We start from the raw sequence: 14,663 nt of genomic DNA, 5'->3' as shown, positions 1-14,663 counted from the left end.
CCAGACTTATATTCACCCCCCCCCAACAAAATGGGACTGTCTGAGGTCTAAAGATCACAGGTATAAAAACCACTAGTCCTGCCAGGAGCAGGAAGCAGGATAGGGAGCTTTCAGAACCATCCTTCTGACTGCAGAGTGGAGCACAGACTGCAGAGGATTCAAGACTCGAGACAAGGAGTCCACAAGGACAAGGACGCCGCTAAGGTAATCCAGGTAAAAAAGGGTAGCAACCTGAACAAAAGCAGTGACTGTGTGTTTGAAAGAAGTAGACAGGCTCAGAACAACTAAGGCTGTGGAACAGACCAGATGGAGGGGTGATGGAAAGGGAGGAATCAAGTTTACCGCTCAGACATTTGCCTTTAGAAGCATTCATTTATCCATTTACATGAGCCAAAGAACAAAAACACTGTCTCTCACTCAAGATGTTTGTTGTCTAGTGAGGAGATGGGGTGTGGTAATGGGTGCTGAGCTCTCTGTGGACCTGTTAATTTTAAGATACTTGGAGAAGACCCAGGCAGAAGTCTAGAGGCCAGCTGTAAATGAGACCTGGGATGAAGATATAAACTGGAAAATTGGCAAATGATGAGGCCACACTAAGGGAGAATTTAAAATGAGGAGAGGGCTGAGGAGAGAAATCTTAGAGACATTAATCATCAACTAACACTCAGAGGAAGAGTGTGGCTGAGGAAAAGGAGACAGAAGGAAAACCAGGGATGAGCTTCTAAAATGGTCAAATGGGTTTGATTGGAAAACTTAAGAGGTATTAATAAATAAATAATAAATCAATGCAACTCAATTTTAAAAACTTTACTGGGATAAAATTTGGGGTAAATGTTTCTTAATCATCAGACTTTTGAGAGATAACATCACCTCCATTTAATTTGTGTAAGAGTAAGGGGAGAAGATGCTCAAAGGAAAAAAAAAAGCCTCTTGTGAAAAACTTTTCAGATTAAAACAAATTTTATCCAATATGCATCACAAGCAAAAGCCCTCTATTTGGCCTGAAGTTCTGAGAATTTTAGCACCTGGAGGCCAAAAAGGTAAATTTTCATAAATAAAATGGGATGTTTTCCACATGTAGAGTTTGGGCACAACACACGAACACAAAAATCCCTCCTTTTCTGCAACTTTCATTTCTCAAACTACCTTGATAGCTTTAATTCTTAGCGTCTTTCAATATATTCAGCTTTTCACTTCAAGAAACGATAATAAACATTTGGTTTTATCAGTGAATGTCTTTCAACAAGTCAGGCTAAAGAAATTCAATAGAACTACTTTGTACTTTAGTTTTTAATAATGTCTCAAATAATTTATATGTATATAATATTTCAGTGGTTTAAATCTGAAAGGTAAAAATAAATCGACTAAAGAGAATATTAAGTACTTACTGCAAAAATATTTTGGACTGTTTTCAGTACATTTACTAGCTGTTAAGTATCCATATTGAAAACTAACACTATGTTAAACCACAATCATAACTAAGACTGGTAGATTGTACCCATGTTGATGTCCTAGTGTGACACTACACTGTATGTAGCTTTATAAGACGTTACCAATGAGAAACTGAGCAAAGGGTATGTAGGATCTCTCCATATTATCTCTTACAAATGCATGTGAATCCACAATTATCTTAAAATAAAAAGTTTTGTTAAAAATTGTTTAAAAAAATCAGAATCTATTTTGGTTATTTCAACTACTAATTGCAGGCAAAATTTTTCATTCTTCCTTTCTAGAAATGTTGTATTTTTCTAAAACAGTACTATATAATCAACTTGAATGTAAATCTACATAAACTATCAAGTAAGTTATTATATCAACAAGTTGAAAAATGGGAAAAGTTCACCACCAAAAGAACTATAGTTAATCTCATGGGTCCCTCTAAGATACTGATTATAGAAACAATCTTAATGTTGAGTTAAACTTGTTAGATGCTAAACAAATGGCAAACACAACCATATCTCCATCTTTGCTGAATTATTCTGAAATAAGAATTAAAAATAACCACACAAATTAAATTTTCACCAATTCAATAGATTGGAATCCAATAAGGTTTTGTGGATACAAAACATAACTTCAGTTGTCCTAACTTCAGTTATGACAACAAAATAAACCATCTGCCCTAAGAATGCCTAAATTAAGTAGCTAAAACATACACAATAAAAACTTGCACGTTCGTAACATTAGGAAAAATCAAAATGAAAATTAAGAAAGACGACTATCCTAGTTAAAGTAGCTCAGTGTTTGTTCATAGCTGACGACCAGTGGCTTGTCAACTAATACAGCTTTAAATGAATCCCACTTTGAAAATACTCCTCCTCCCCATGTAAAAATCCTAATCCTCAATTACCTATATCCATTTTCTATTCAATCAGCATTTATTATGTACAGGACCCAGCACTAGATGCTGGGTGAGTCACTAAGATATTATTGCTCTCAACATTCATTCTCCAGTAAGGGAGGCCAAATACATGAAGAAGAATAAAAGAAATTCTATAACGTAAGGCAGAAAAAAATCAGGCCAAATTGAGATATAAGTACTATGCATTATAATGGACAGTTCAGAAAAAGGACAAACATTCTAACAGGGAAAAGAGGGAGACTAAAATACAATTTCTCCCAAGAAGGGGCGTTTATGCAGTTTTGAAAAATGAGAAGGATTAACAGATGAAGGGGAGATGAGAAAGATGCGCGGGGTGAGGAAGCATGAATGAAGGCTGAGGTAGGAAAGGACAGGACAGGGTTTGTGTCTGTAGATCACGTGCACGTGGGCACAGCCAGCGGGGGGAGGGAGGGCAGGAAGGGTGGGGGAGTACAGGTGGGGAAGGCAGAGGCAGGCTGGGGACTGAGTGCCATCCTAGCAGGGAGTTCAGATTTTACTCTCCACTGAAATACTAAAGGTTCAAGAGTTTTAAGAGAATTGCTCTGGCAGTGGTGACATAGGCAGATATCAAAGATAAGAAATAGACCCAAGAACATCCCTGCAATGTCCAAATAAACCATCCAGACTAGAGATGAAGATCCAAACCAGGGAAACACTGTGGCCACACCCAGCCTCTTCTCTCTGAAAACAGTGGGCCTTTTCCCAAAGTAATTTTTCATTTGTACCAATGGTCCCGTGGCCCCCTTCTCTCCAGGATCATCCTTTTCTCTCTGTTTAATCTCTTCCCATTGATTTGTAATTCACTGACTCTTTGCCCGCGGCCTATAGAGAAGTGAAAACCTCTCTATTACTTCAAAAAAGAAAAAAATGTTCAACTTACTTCTGCCTCAAGCTACCATCCCCACAGTTGTCTCCCTTACCATCAACCTTACTTAGAAGAATTAGCTACAGCACACTGTTTCCACAGCAACACTGAACAAGTCCTCAATGCCTTCCATGTTTTTGTGCCCCATCCTTCAACTGAAACCAGCTGTGCTCTCAAAGAACCCCAGGCTGGCCCTTTGCAGTAACAGACGCACATAGCCCAGGAGAAGTCAAGACAATTCTCACTACACTTTGCAACAACTATTCTACGCCCGATCCTGGATACTTCATTTTAAGATGGGTGCCAAAAACTGACAGGAGGAAAATAAACAGTGCATTAAGAAGAATGGTTCAAAGGGAGGATTTTATAGCTTGATAAGATGAACACTTATAAAAAGATGGCATGGAGGAGAATAACCACAACTTAACTATTTAACAGATCATTAATGTGGAAGAGAGCTCCAGCAGGTAGAAGCAAGATCAGTGGATTGAAATTACTTGGGAGAATAAAAGGCAGAATTCAGTGCAAAACAAGGAAGTACTTTTAAGTAGTCATTGTAAGAAAAGTCACCTGAACATGTACAGAAATGAAAATATACAGAAACTTGAGGACTACATGCCATAACTGTCTAAAGCCTGATACCTAGTATATGGTCCATGGATGGGAAATCAGCATCACCTGGGATCTTGTTAGAAATGCAGACTCTCAGGCCCCATCCCAGACACTGAATCAGAATCTGCATTTATCAAGATTCCCTAGAGATTCCCTTGACATCGAAGTTTGAGAAACACTGGTTTAAGGGAGTCTTGAAACTAGATGTGAGAGGGAATGTATTCGGTCTTGTATTAATTTACGGAAAGCAAAACTCACCAACTATTCCAGAGATCTCAAGGTTGTTTCATTTGATTTCTGCCTACTAGGTCAAAATACTGTTTCTAGGTTTCAGAGCCTGACCTTTCATGAGTTATTTTTTAATACTTTAAACAGTGCTCAGCCAAAGCTTATTCAAACACTTCAAATGTTAACTTATTTTATCAACTTAAAGATTTTGTTTAAAACTGAATTAAGGCAGCTCGTAGTGGTACATTTACAACATAGCATCAAATAAATTGCTAAAAGGAAAAATGGTGCAGAAGGAAAATAAGGGTAGGAAAGCAAGATGGATTTCTATGGCTGGTATTTAAAATGCATTATCATGACTCCTAATCACTTGCTAACTGAGGGTTAGATTTGGTTCCAAGTTTTTAAGCAGCCAACTCAAATAGGGTGTGATATCTTCTAGCATGTGCATTTAGAATGCCATGAATAATGTCCGTAGGCATGCATAAAATAGGCTCCATTAAATATATTCAAAATGTTGAATAGAAGATTCGTGCTTTATATTGAATTAATTGTAAGATTTTCTATTGTACATTTTAGAATATTCCAATGAATCACACTTACCAATATAATTTCATTTTCTTTTCTAGACAGCCTAAACAGCAGAGTAACTCAATGTTGATAACTGGTAAAAATTTAAAGACAATCTCATCACAAATAAAATTTAAGAAAGGGAAAAAGAAATAAAACTTACCAAATAGATTTCCTAAACTTGCATCCATTTTTATTTCAAATACTTGAGAAATAACATAGAATGTCAGTAAAAATACTGCCACAGCTACCACCAACTTTGCAGCACCTAGATAAAGGGCAGAAATAATTCAACATGAGCTTATGAGCCCACCGAATTTTTAGTTATGCATTTCCATGAAAAACGTAAGTGTATTTAAAAAATTCTTAAGACTAACAAATATCTACTTCTTATCTACTGGATCTTAATTTTACTTGAGTTACAACAAAAACTGTACCAACAATCTATTTTGATTGATTTTTCTGATCAAACAATTATGAGGTTGTCTAGCAACCTAGACACAGGACTGCCTGAGTCATCTGCTTAGTTTTCTCATGGAAAAAAAATGACCTGCTATCAACTTCTGGCTGACTACACAAAAGTATCAAGGCCAATGGAACACTGCCACCAAGTATGCGGGATGACACATTCTCAATCCTTTTCAATGATAAAGGGCAATACAAGACAGAGAGGATACAAAAACACTGAACCTTCCAGAGATACTAAGGCAACAGACCAGGATGTCCACTCGGCAATGAGTTCTCAAGTGAAATGTAACAGGCTTACTGTCCTCACCAACCCACACATCTCTTGAAGCACACAAGTGCTCCTGGTATGGTGAACAATGAAATATCTCCCCTCATACTTAACACCAAAGTTTAAGCCACGCGCTCCCCACTCCTGGAGGACTGAATTTGGCACCTGTCACATTTAACACGGTTACATGGTAAGCTCTGTGAACAGACTCTTAGTCTTCCGTACCTTTATATGTTTAATTATTTCTGAGTGCCTTACAAATAATTAGCACTGCTACTAATTAATTAACTGCTTAATGTGAATCATCACTTGTCTTTCTTCTCCACAGCTAAGCAAATCTAGGAAAGAAAAAGTACAAGATACGAAAGGACATGAAAAATGACAGGAAAGAAACATCATCTTCTTACTCTTAGAATTTCAGAGCCATCTCATTAGGCTATTCAGAAACAATATTAATATTTGCCTATATAATCTCCATTCCCCTCTCTTACCAAAAGTTTAATTTAAATTGATCTAAAAGATCAGCAGTCATTTCACTATCCTTACTTAAGGAAACAAAAGCCCACAAGTGAAGCAAGTGCCCAAGATTACAGATATCTTAGCGGCAGCACAAGGACAGGAATCCAGGGATCCTGACAGAGCCCAGTGCTTTGTAAGGTTCTCCACTACCATCAAATTACCACATTCTTCAGGGAAACTACCAAAACTCAACTTACCGGATAAGGAAGAGCAAAAAAGAACTGTGTTCATCCTAATTTCATAAACGTAGAGACTGGGACTGTATCCTTACGGGGATGGGAAATGAATGAACTGATGATGCTCAGGAGGGCTGACGATGCTGAGAAGCAGGAGATTCTCAGAGCTACTCATTTTTATTTAGAAACGCTCTATAAATATAGAAATGAGATGGCAAGGAGGAAGCCTAACTACTAAACCAATCAATTCCCACCCCGCCTCCTGTTTTGTTCCTTCTTCCCCTTCCAAAACTGCTTCCTGTTTTCATGAAAAAGACTGACAAGTACGGGTTTCTGGTAACTGACTATACTGCTGAACTGAATGAATAAGCGTTTTCAGAACTCTAATGGAAAACTGATGAATTCATAAAAGTGCTAACAAAAGATCAAGATGAAAAAATAAATTAATTACATGGGACTGAGTGAACTGATGAGGATGATTATAATTTTTGTGACTTTGTTTGACTAAAAAGAAAAAAAAAGAGTGACTACAAGTCATCTACATTTTCAGCACAGAAGCGAGTAAAATTCCATTAGGCTTTGAACTCTTCCCCCACAGGATCTAGTAGAGTGCCTTGTATTGATACACAGTAACACTCTAAACAAGTGTTTACTAAAGGTTAACAGGTGGCATATTCCTTCTGGATCACTTAAGACCAAGGGCTGGAAGATTATACGTCACATGACAGTCTTAACATCTCATTTTCTAGCAATCATGGGCGTGTGCAAATAATCTTTCCCTGTCCCTTAAAGCAGATGTACCAAACCTTCGTTGTTCAAGACTGAAATAGTACAGTGATTAAGATACCAAGTTTATAATACACAAAAGTTCTGGACTAAATTCAATACCAAGCTAAACCTAAGCCTACACTAAACAATATACATCATATTTACATATACATACATGTATATAAAATATACACACACCATTTAGTGAGTGCCTACTACAGATCTAAGTGCCTTATTAGCAGAACTTCATTTGCACAGCCTTTCAAGATACTCTTTTCATTTTACAAATAAGGAAAACAAGGTCAAAGATTTAGATCACTTGCCTAAGGTCACATAACTAGTCAGCGGCAGAATTTAGTTTTAAACCAAGACCTATTGAAGTATAAGAAACCATCAAAGGAAGCAGGAGGAAACAAAAGCTCTAAGAGACAGAGAATTTAGAGGCGGAGAAACTAACTGGTGATAGAACAAGCAGAAGGTCCCTGAGAGGGGCAGGCGGGTGAAGACCAGCAGAGCCTCCATAACGGTAGGGTTCTGGACCTCCTGTTGCAGAGGGGCTCCTCCAGAGCTGTCACCATCCACTTCTGGACTGGGAGGGGCTTACCCACAGCACACCACAGTTCCCATTCCACCCATGAGATTCCCTCCTACTGCCAGCCATGGACTGTACTAATCTGAGTGTGTCCCTATTTTTCACAAACCAAAAAGCATAAACTTGAGATATTAATGCCTCACTGTAAGAATAATGGCTATAAGGATATTTCAAAGCAACCAGGATTTTTTTTTAATTAGAAGAGATTAATTAGTCTACAATCAATAAACTAATAGCTAATCTTCCTTATTCCTTCATTAAAGGCAGTCCCCTTGAGACCTATACTAAGAACAGTGTCAAATATAACATCAGCACTCAGTGAATAATTACTCATCAATTAACCTTGGTATTAATAGTCAAAATCAGAGAAATGGATTAGATGACAAAGTTAATTTCAACTAGAATGAATGTAGAATTACATGAGAAAGAGAAACTTGCTTTATTTCAAATCACCATGCTTAAATAAGTAACGTACTTTTAGAACCATACCTTTAGAGATGCCCCCATAAGAATATTTTTTTTTACTGGTGAGATGATAATTAAAAGAATGACTACCTTGATTTTGAGAAATGACAAGCTGTCTCCTATGATGGACACACACTACTTAGTAGAAATTTCTATGTAAAGTGTGCATTTCTTCTACACAGTGGCTGTGCTAGAGGGGCAGGGTGGAGGGATCACACTTGTTTTCACTGTAGTTAGGAACAGGTCTCAGCCTCTCCTGTTATTTATGGATCTGTCTTTTGATAAAGGTAACTACCTTAATACTATGAACACCAAATGGTATTTTAAAATTTCCTCAGTATGCTGCCTAAGGAACAGATGTCCTTACACATAACCTCACTTATGCAGGCTAAACCTGACCTAGCAAATACAACAGTCATTTAGGCAAAACACATTTTACTGAATTCTTCTCGTACACTAGTTTCAATTTATGTACACACATAGGAAAGATTTAAGCTTTTAAAGCTCACAATTCATTTTTCTCAACAAGCTACAACTTAGCAAAAATAAAAATCAGCCTCCCTAAGTTGTCAAAATCGTTCTTTATATGAACATTATACATATATATTTTTATATTATTAGGCAAACAAGCTTAATGTATAAGGACGTAAACATTAAAAACCATAACTTAAAATATTTAGCATAAATAATTTCAACAGAAGTGTCCCCAAAAAACTTATGTAGAACCCACTAAACGTCCAATTTATGATTTGCCAACTACCTAAAAAAGTAAAAAGGCTAAATAATGATTTAGTTTGTTATATTCAGTCACACTCAACATAGAAAATGATTATTTACCTTCTCACTCAGTCATTACTAAACAAACAGGTTATACAAAAAGCAAAATTATTTCTACTGAATTAAGTATCTTACCTGCTACCCTCATGTTTGGTTTTTCAGTCTATGGCACTTTTCATTAAATAAGCTCCTAAAATCAAAAGAAAAGGCAAACAGCATTAGGTCTAGAATGAGCATTCCTCCCCAGATTGAGTTTGATTTGGAGTGTATATATTAAACTAATTAAGTAAATGTCATGACATTTCTAAGTATTCTACCAATATTAACATTTAATGAAAAAGCTCTTAGCGCTGGGCCTGTCTCCTTCCACTGGGCCATAAAAGCTCCGGAGAGGAGGGTGTGTCTAAAACTGCTCTATCTCCCGGATGGCGGGAAAACTTGTCATCAAGCATGGACAGAATGATGCCTTACTGTTCTCAGTGATTATGCATCTGTAACAAACTTTTGATATTTAGTTCCAAACCACCAGTTTTCAGCTGAGGTCCAAAGAGGTTAAGCTGCTTATCTAGTAAGGGAACAAATTACCTGCAGAAACGGGGTGAGGATTTAGGTCTGCTGGCTCCTGCTCTAGGGCTCACTCCTATGACATAATTCAGGTGTCACTATGATAAGCATTTACAGGAAAGGCACCTTATCTTAATACCAGGGGTCCTCTTCCTCTTCATGTTTTCAATTTAAGTTTGTGAAAGAACATATTCAGACCTATAGAACTGCAATTTTAAATATTCCAGCAATCATCATTATTGACAGTGTATGTTATACATCAAATGAAGAAACTGTAATCTGATATTATTCTAATAATAACAAGAAATAGATACTGGAAAAAAAATCTGCGTACATGTTTGTGTGCTCCCCCCTAAGAAATAACTCAAGATAGGTGAAATTTTAAAAAGAAAATGGGAAAGCAAGTATACGAGTTTGATAGGAAATTCATGCTCGAGTTCAGCTAGACAGCTTCCACAGTCTACTCAATCTATTGTACAGGAAACGTAGTCAAAAGAAAATTTTGATTAATGAACTGCATCAATCAAGAATATATATTTCTTTATTTTGACTGTATTTTAGTACTGGTGTTTCAATGTTGATGTCTGATCTAGTAATGCACAGAATGATTGAAATAAAAACAATGGCAGACTCCTGAAGGACACTGAAAGGGAGTGAGACATCCAGTTTTCTTATTCACCAATAAGGATTTATCGGGGGTGGAGGTAGTGAGCATCTAAAAGGACCAATGTTCTTATGGGAACTCCCTTTCCTTCTGCTCAATCTACCCTGAAGAAAATATCAACATTTATATTTATACTAGTACTGAACTGAGCATTACTGATTTCCTTTGTTAGTTATCTGAACACCTTTCACATAATAGGAAAAAACACTGTTACTTAGCCACAGGCCAGGAAAACACTACAAGGAAACAAGAGATACTGAAGTATCCAGGAAACAAGAGATACTGAAGTATCCACAAGTTACCACATAAAAGCAGAAAAAAAAAAATCTTGGTTTCTTAAATGAAAATCCTAACAAGCTATAAATCCTCTTTTGACTTCCAGCAAGATTGAATATTATGTTCAAAACACACATATATGCCTTTCCTCCCAGCTAACACTCCAAAATAACATCACTCTTATGTGAACATGGCCTGTGATAATTTTTGGGGGGAGAGTGATAAGCAGTTGAGCAGACACCTGATGTTCTATTTCACTGTTTCCATTACCTGCCGAGGAGGTCACACCTGTACAATTACAATCACTGCCTCATGTACCTACCCCTTGTTTGGACTGCCTAACCAGCCTGCTTCTAAACTTAACACTAGTAAGACCACAATATAAGCAACTACAATGGTCTAGCCAAATTCATGTTTTCCATTAAATTTCTCAGAGAATAACATTTAATAAAATCTCATCAAATCTCAGCCATGACACATTTTTAATTAGTTTGCTTAAGAAGCAAATTAATGATTCAAGAGTGTAAATCGGCATAAGGAAAGAGTATTGAATATATTTGAGAGCAAATCAAGGAGTATCTGTTTACAATATGCTAATTCCAAATCATTCCTAACTTGTCTTCTTAGGAGGACATTAAAAACAAAGAAAATCTTTACATAGAATCATCTTGGGGGACGGGGGGGGAAGTAAACCACCTTAATGGAGTCTGGAATATACCTCAAACTGAACCTCCAACAACCAAGGGGAGGTAGAAAAGGTCCAGAGAAAATGAACACAGCAATAAAAGGAGGAAAAAGGTCTCTGCTAAAAATTCAGAGCCCTTTAATTCAGAGGCAACAGGTGAAAATTTTATAACTGTTCTTATATATTAATTAAAAAGTAGAGATATAGAAATTAAAGCCATTTCCAAAATAAGAATATGGGTGGTAGGAGGAGAGTGTTTTTAAGACAGATTAAAAACGAACAAACAAACAAAAACCCTAATAGCACATTTGTAAAATACATTTTGCCCCCCAACAGTGTAGTCTAGGTCAAAACAATAAGTTTCAGTGTTTTATAGATCAATGACTGAGCCAGATCAGGTTGTAAAGTGCACAATCATCAGAGCCCACTGCAAGCAGTGCCATCATGCTGCCCTGAGCAAGGAAGCACCGTTCTGGATAAACGCTAATTTATTAAGTAACCTGGATTGAAAGAGAGAACCTGAATTAGGGTCTCGGATCAACATACCGGATTTCTTCGAATTTCTTATAATTTAAACATTTCCTTTAGCCCAACTGTCTACGTTGGTCTGATTCATGAAGTTTTGTTAAATTCAGGCCTGAATAAACAGGCATTGTCCTAGAATCAATCAACTTCAGGACAATAGATAAAAACACAGGTCAAGTGACACTTTCATTCCTTCCTTGAGAAGTGGACTCGAGCTACATCAGGTAAATAAGAAGGGCCCATTCTATATCAACAAAATAAGCCATAAAAACAATTATTCACCAGGACGGGAAAGTCTTGCCATTTAACAAAAACTAGGAAATAATGCAAACAGCAGAGTAAGTCACACACATTCTTATTTTATGTAATCTTCCCATCAGCCCTGTGGCATTCATTATAGATGAGGTCAAGGGATTTGTCCAAGGTCATGTGAAGGGAAAGTAAGAAGCTGATACTATAAACAATTCCACTTCCCTTCCACTTCCCAGCAGCTCCCTGCCATGCTCTGAGAAGCTTCCTGACAAAATTCCATGTCAATTTGGCTTTTGCAAATTGCTCTGGGAATTGCTAATCCCTACTGCCAACTAGCCACTCTAGGGCTCTGATGGGTTGTCAAAATGACTAAGCATGTGTGTTAGAACACTCTTCTGTCCCCACTGTGGGTAGGGGGCGTGGAGCCCAAAGCCTATGTCCTGCTCTCATCCCGCTGAGCCGGGAAGGGAGCAGAGATGCCTGCCCAGGCACCCCCACCTCCCCCGGGGCCCTGGCTGAGGCCCCATCCTGTCCACAGAGCCCCAGAGGAGGCCCACCCCGTGGACGCGGCCTGAGGGGAACTGGGAGAGGCCTGTGCGGCCAGGGCTCCCTCCGGCCTGTGTGTCGGTACTCCGCCTTTTTCCTCATCCCACCTCCTCAGACACCTGGCTTAAGGGCCCTGATTCTTTCCTGCAAATAATGAGGAAACACGGTGTCCCAGCCAAAGGGTTCCCCCTCCCACCTCCTCGGGGTAGGAGGTTAAAGAGGGTTCAATACCAAACGCCCTGCCCCAGAAGAGAAATAGTCGTTGAGTTTGGGGTCAGAAGCAAGGGCGGGAGAGGCAGTCCCACAGGGTCAGTGTGCCATGATCAGGTCCGTTTGGTTTGTCTTTGTGTCTTTTTGCTTTGTTTTGTTTTGTTTTAAATAATCATTAGTGAGATTTTTCTTCAGCCACCAGTGTTGGCCTTGAAGCAGAGGGCTGCAGCCCTTAGTGTTTGTAAAATAAGAAAGAATACACAGCATGGCCATGGTTGGGTTTTTTTTTTCCCTCCTTTGAGAATTTTCTTTTGTAAAAGCAAATTTAAATACTTTTTTAATACTGAAATTAAAATGAAATTAAAATGGATGAAATAGAAGCTGGAACCCTCCTCTTGGACTATGCAGCCTAAGAACTTCATGGGACTATGAATTCACCCAAAATTTTCATTTGCCATCAGGCCGAGCTTTGAAAGAAAAACTGTTCTCTAACCAGGATTGTTAACAATAGTGTAAATACTATTTCAGAGTTGAAAGCTTATGGTGCAAATATGTATATAACATACTGTATTTTTACGATGATCGTCGCATGACTCTACTCCGCCCCCTTTTTGTACTCCATGTCTTCCAGAAACGTCACCTGCCTTGCCTCCTGTGGTCTCTTAATCCAATAACTGTATTACTGCCTTTAAAGGATGCAGTTATTTAAAAAGAAAAAAAAAGAACACTCGTCCAAGACAGAAAGGACAAAGGAAAATGAAGTATACAGACACACTCACTGACACATTTAATATTAACAAACGACTACTTAATTAAGCCAGAAGAAAATACTACCAATTATACTCCAAAAATACACTCCATTCAATCCACTTTTAACTCAGTGCTGGCCTAACAGCAATGTAAGGAAACAAAATTTGCAACCCCAAATGTCTCTTTGGTGTGTTAATTATTTTGAGCTGGAAACAGTCAAGGCCCAAAAGACTCTTTGACCTTCCCCCTTAGCTGCCTAAAGAAGTTATAGCGGGTCTGTAACAGGAAGGGAACTATCACCACAGATAACTGTAGTATGAACTACATGTGTAGATAGGGAGGAACCTAGCAAAATCTGTTTGTTAGAATTCCTCTAGGTGTCCCATTGCCACTGCAAGACCCAGCAAACATTTACCAAACATCTGCTTTTCCATCTCCACGTGAATTGCCTTCCTCCCCTTTGAAGTCCCAAACCACTACCCCCTACATCCCTCCTCTTTAGTCTTTAGCGGAAGATAGTATTTAAGGACTCAGTTTTCCTGGGTCTCCCCCATGTATACATGTTATTGAACTATTGATTTTCTGCTTATCTGTTTCATGTTAATTTAATTTTTAGACCAGGCAGAGGAACCTAGAAGGGTAGAAGAAAATTTTTCCTCCTGGACAGCAATTTTAAATGAATCAACTGACAATCAACAGACGATTCTAATATCCATATGAACTGGGGCTTTTCAAGAGGACTAAGGGGGAAAAAAAAAGGTAAAAGTGCAAGCAAATAGATTCAAAGTACATTTAGGCCCTGTGATGGCTAATTTATGTGTGTCAACTCCACTGGGCCACTGGGTGCCCAGATACCGTACTTTGTTAAACATTCTGCGTGTGTCTGTGAGGGTCTTATTGTATGAGATTAACATCTGAGTAAAGCAATTTGCCTTCCCCAAGTGAGTGAGCATTGTCCAATCCATTGGGAGACCTGACTAGAACAAAAAGGCTGAGTAGGGCAGCATTTGCTCTTTCTGCCTACTGTCTTCAAGCTGGTCCATTGGTCTTCACCTGCCTTCGGACTTGGACTGAAACTTATACCACTGACTTCTCCCAGCTCTCAGGCCTGTGGACTCCCGCCTGCCAACTGCAGACCCTGGGACTTCTCAGCCTCCACAACTGCATGAGCTGATTCCTTCTGATAGTTATCTATCTCAGATAGATAGACAGACAGACAGACGGTCTCCTATTGGTTCTATTTCTCTGGAGAACCCAGACCACCTCTCAAGATCAAAATGTAAGCGACTTAATTTTCAGTCCCAGATCAGTTAAAGAGGAAAATGATATAATACTGAAATCAAAAGAATACTGCAGCTACAAGTCACAAGGGTAAGTTCTTCTAATGTTATGCTTACAAACAAAAGTATGGTATTTAAAGAAAACTATTTGCAAAAAATACCTGCATTTATGTAAATAAAATAGAGCAAGTGTTGGCAACTTTCTGTAAAAGGGCCAGACGGT

General features: G+C 38.2%; 1 protein-coding gene across 3 annotated transcripts in view; it reads right to left on the bottom strand.

Moving 5' to 3' along the window:
• The window catches only part of FAM3C (FAM3 metabolism regulating signaling molecule C), a 47,864-nt gene that overhangs the window by 25,485 nt on the left and 7,716 nt on the right, over positions 1-14,663 (bottom strand). Inside the window, exons 2-3 of one of the 3 annotated variants that reach the window (XM_022582387.3) lie at positions 8,824-8,878; positions 4,819-4,923 (exon numbers count right to left, since the gene is read on the bottom strand). In XM_022582387.3, the coding sequence (XP_022438095.1) occupies positions 4,819-4,923; positions 8,824-8,836 (118 nt within the window). In that variant the 5' untranslated portion in view covers positions 8,837-8,878. The other 2 variants (XM_022582378.3, XM_089917462.1) reach the window with 2 other exon arrangements.

This window comes from Delphinapterus leucas, chromosome 9, assembly GCF_059928025.1.
Source record: "Delphinapterus leucas isolate spDelLeu-1000000601 "Yukka" chromosome 9, BTC_Dleu_Yukka2, whole genome shotgun sequence".
Lineage (NCBI taxonomy): Eukaryota > Metazoa > Chordata > Mammalia > Artiodactyla > Monodontidae > Delphinapterus > Delphinapterus leucas.
The sequence above is the reverse complement of the archived record's forward strand: the minus strand, read 5'-3'. Positions and strand labels throughout refer to the sequence as shown.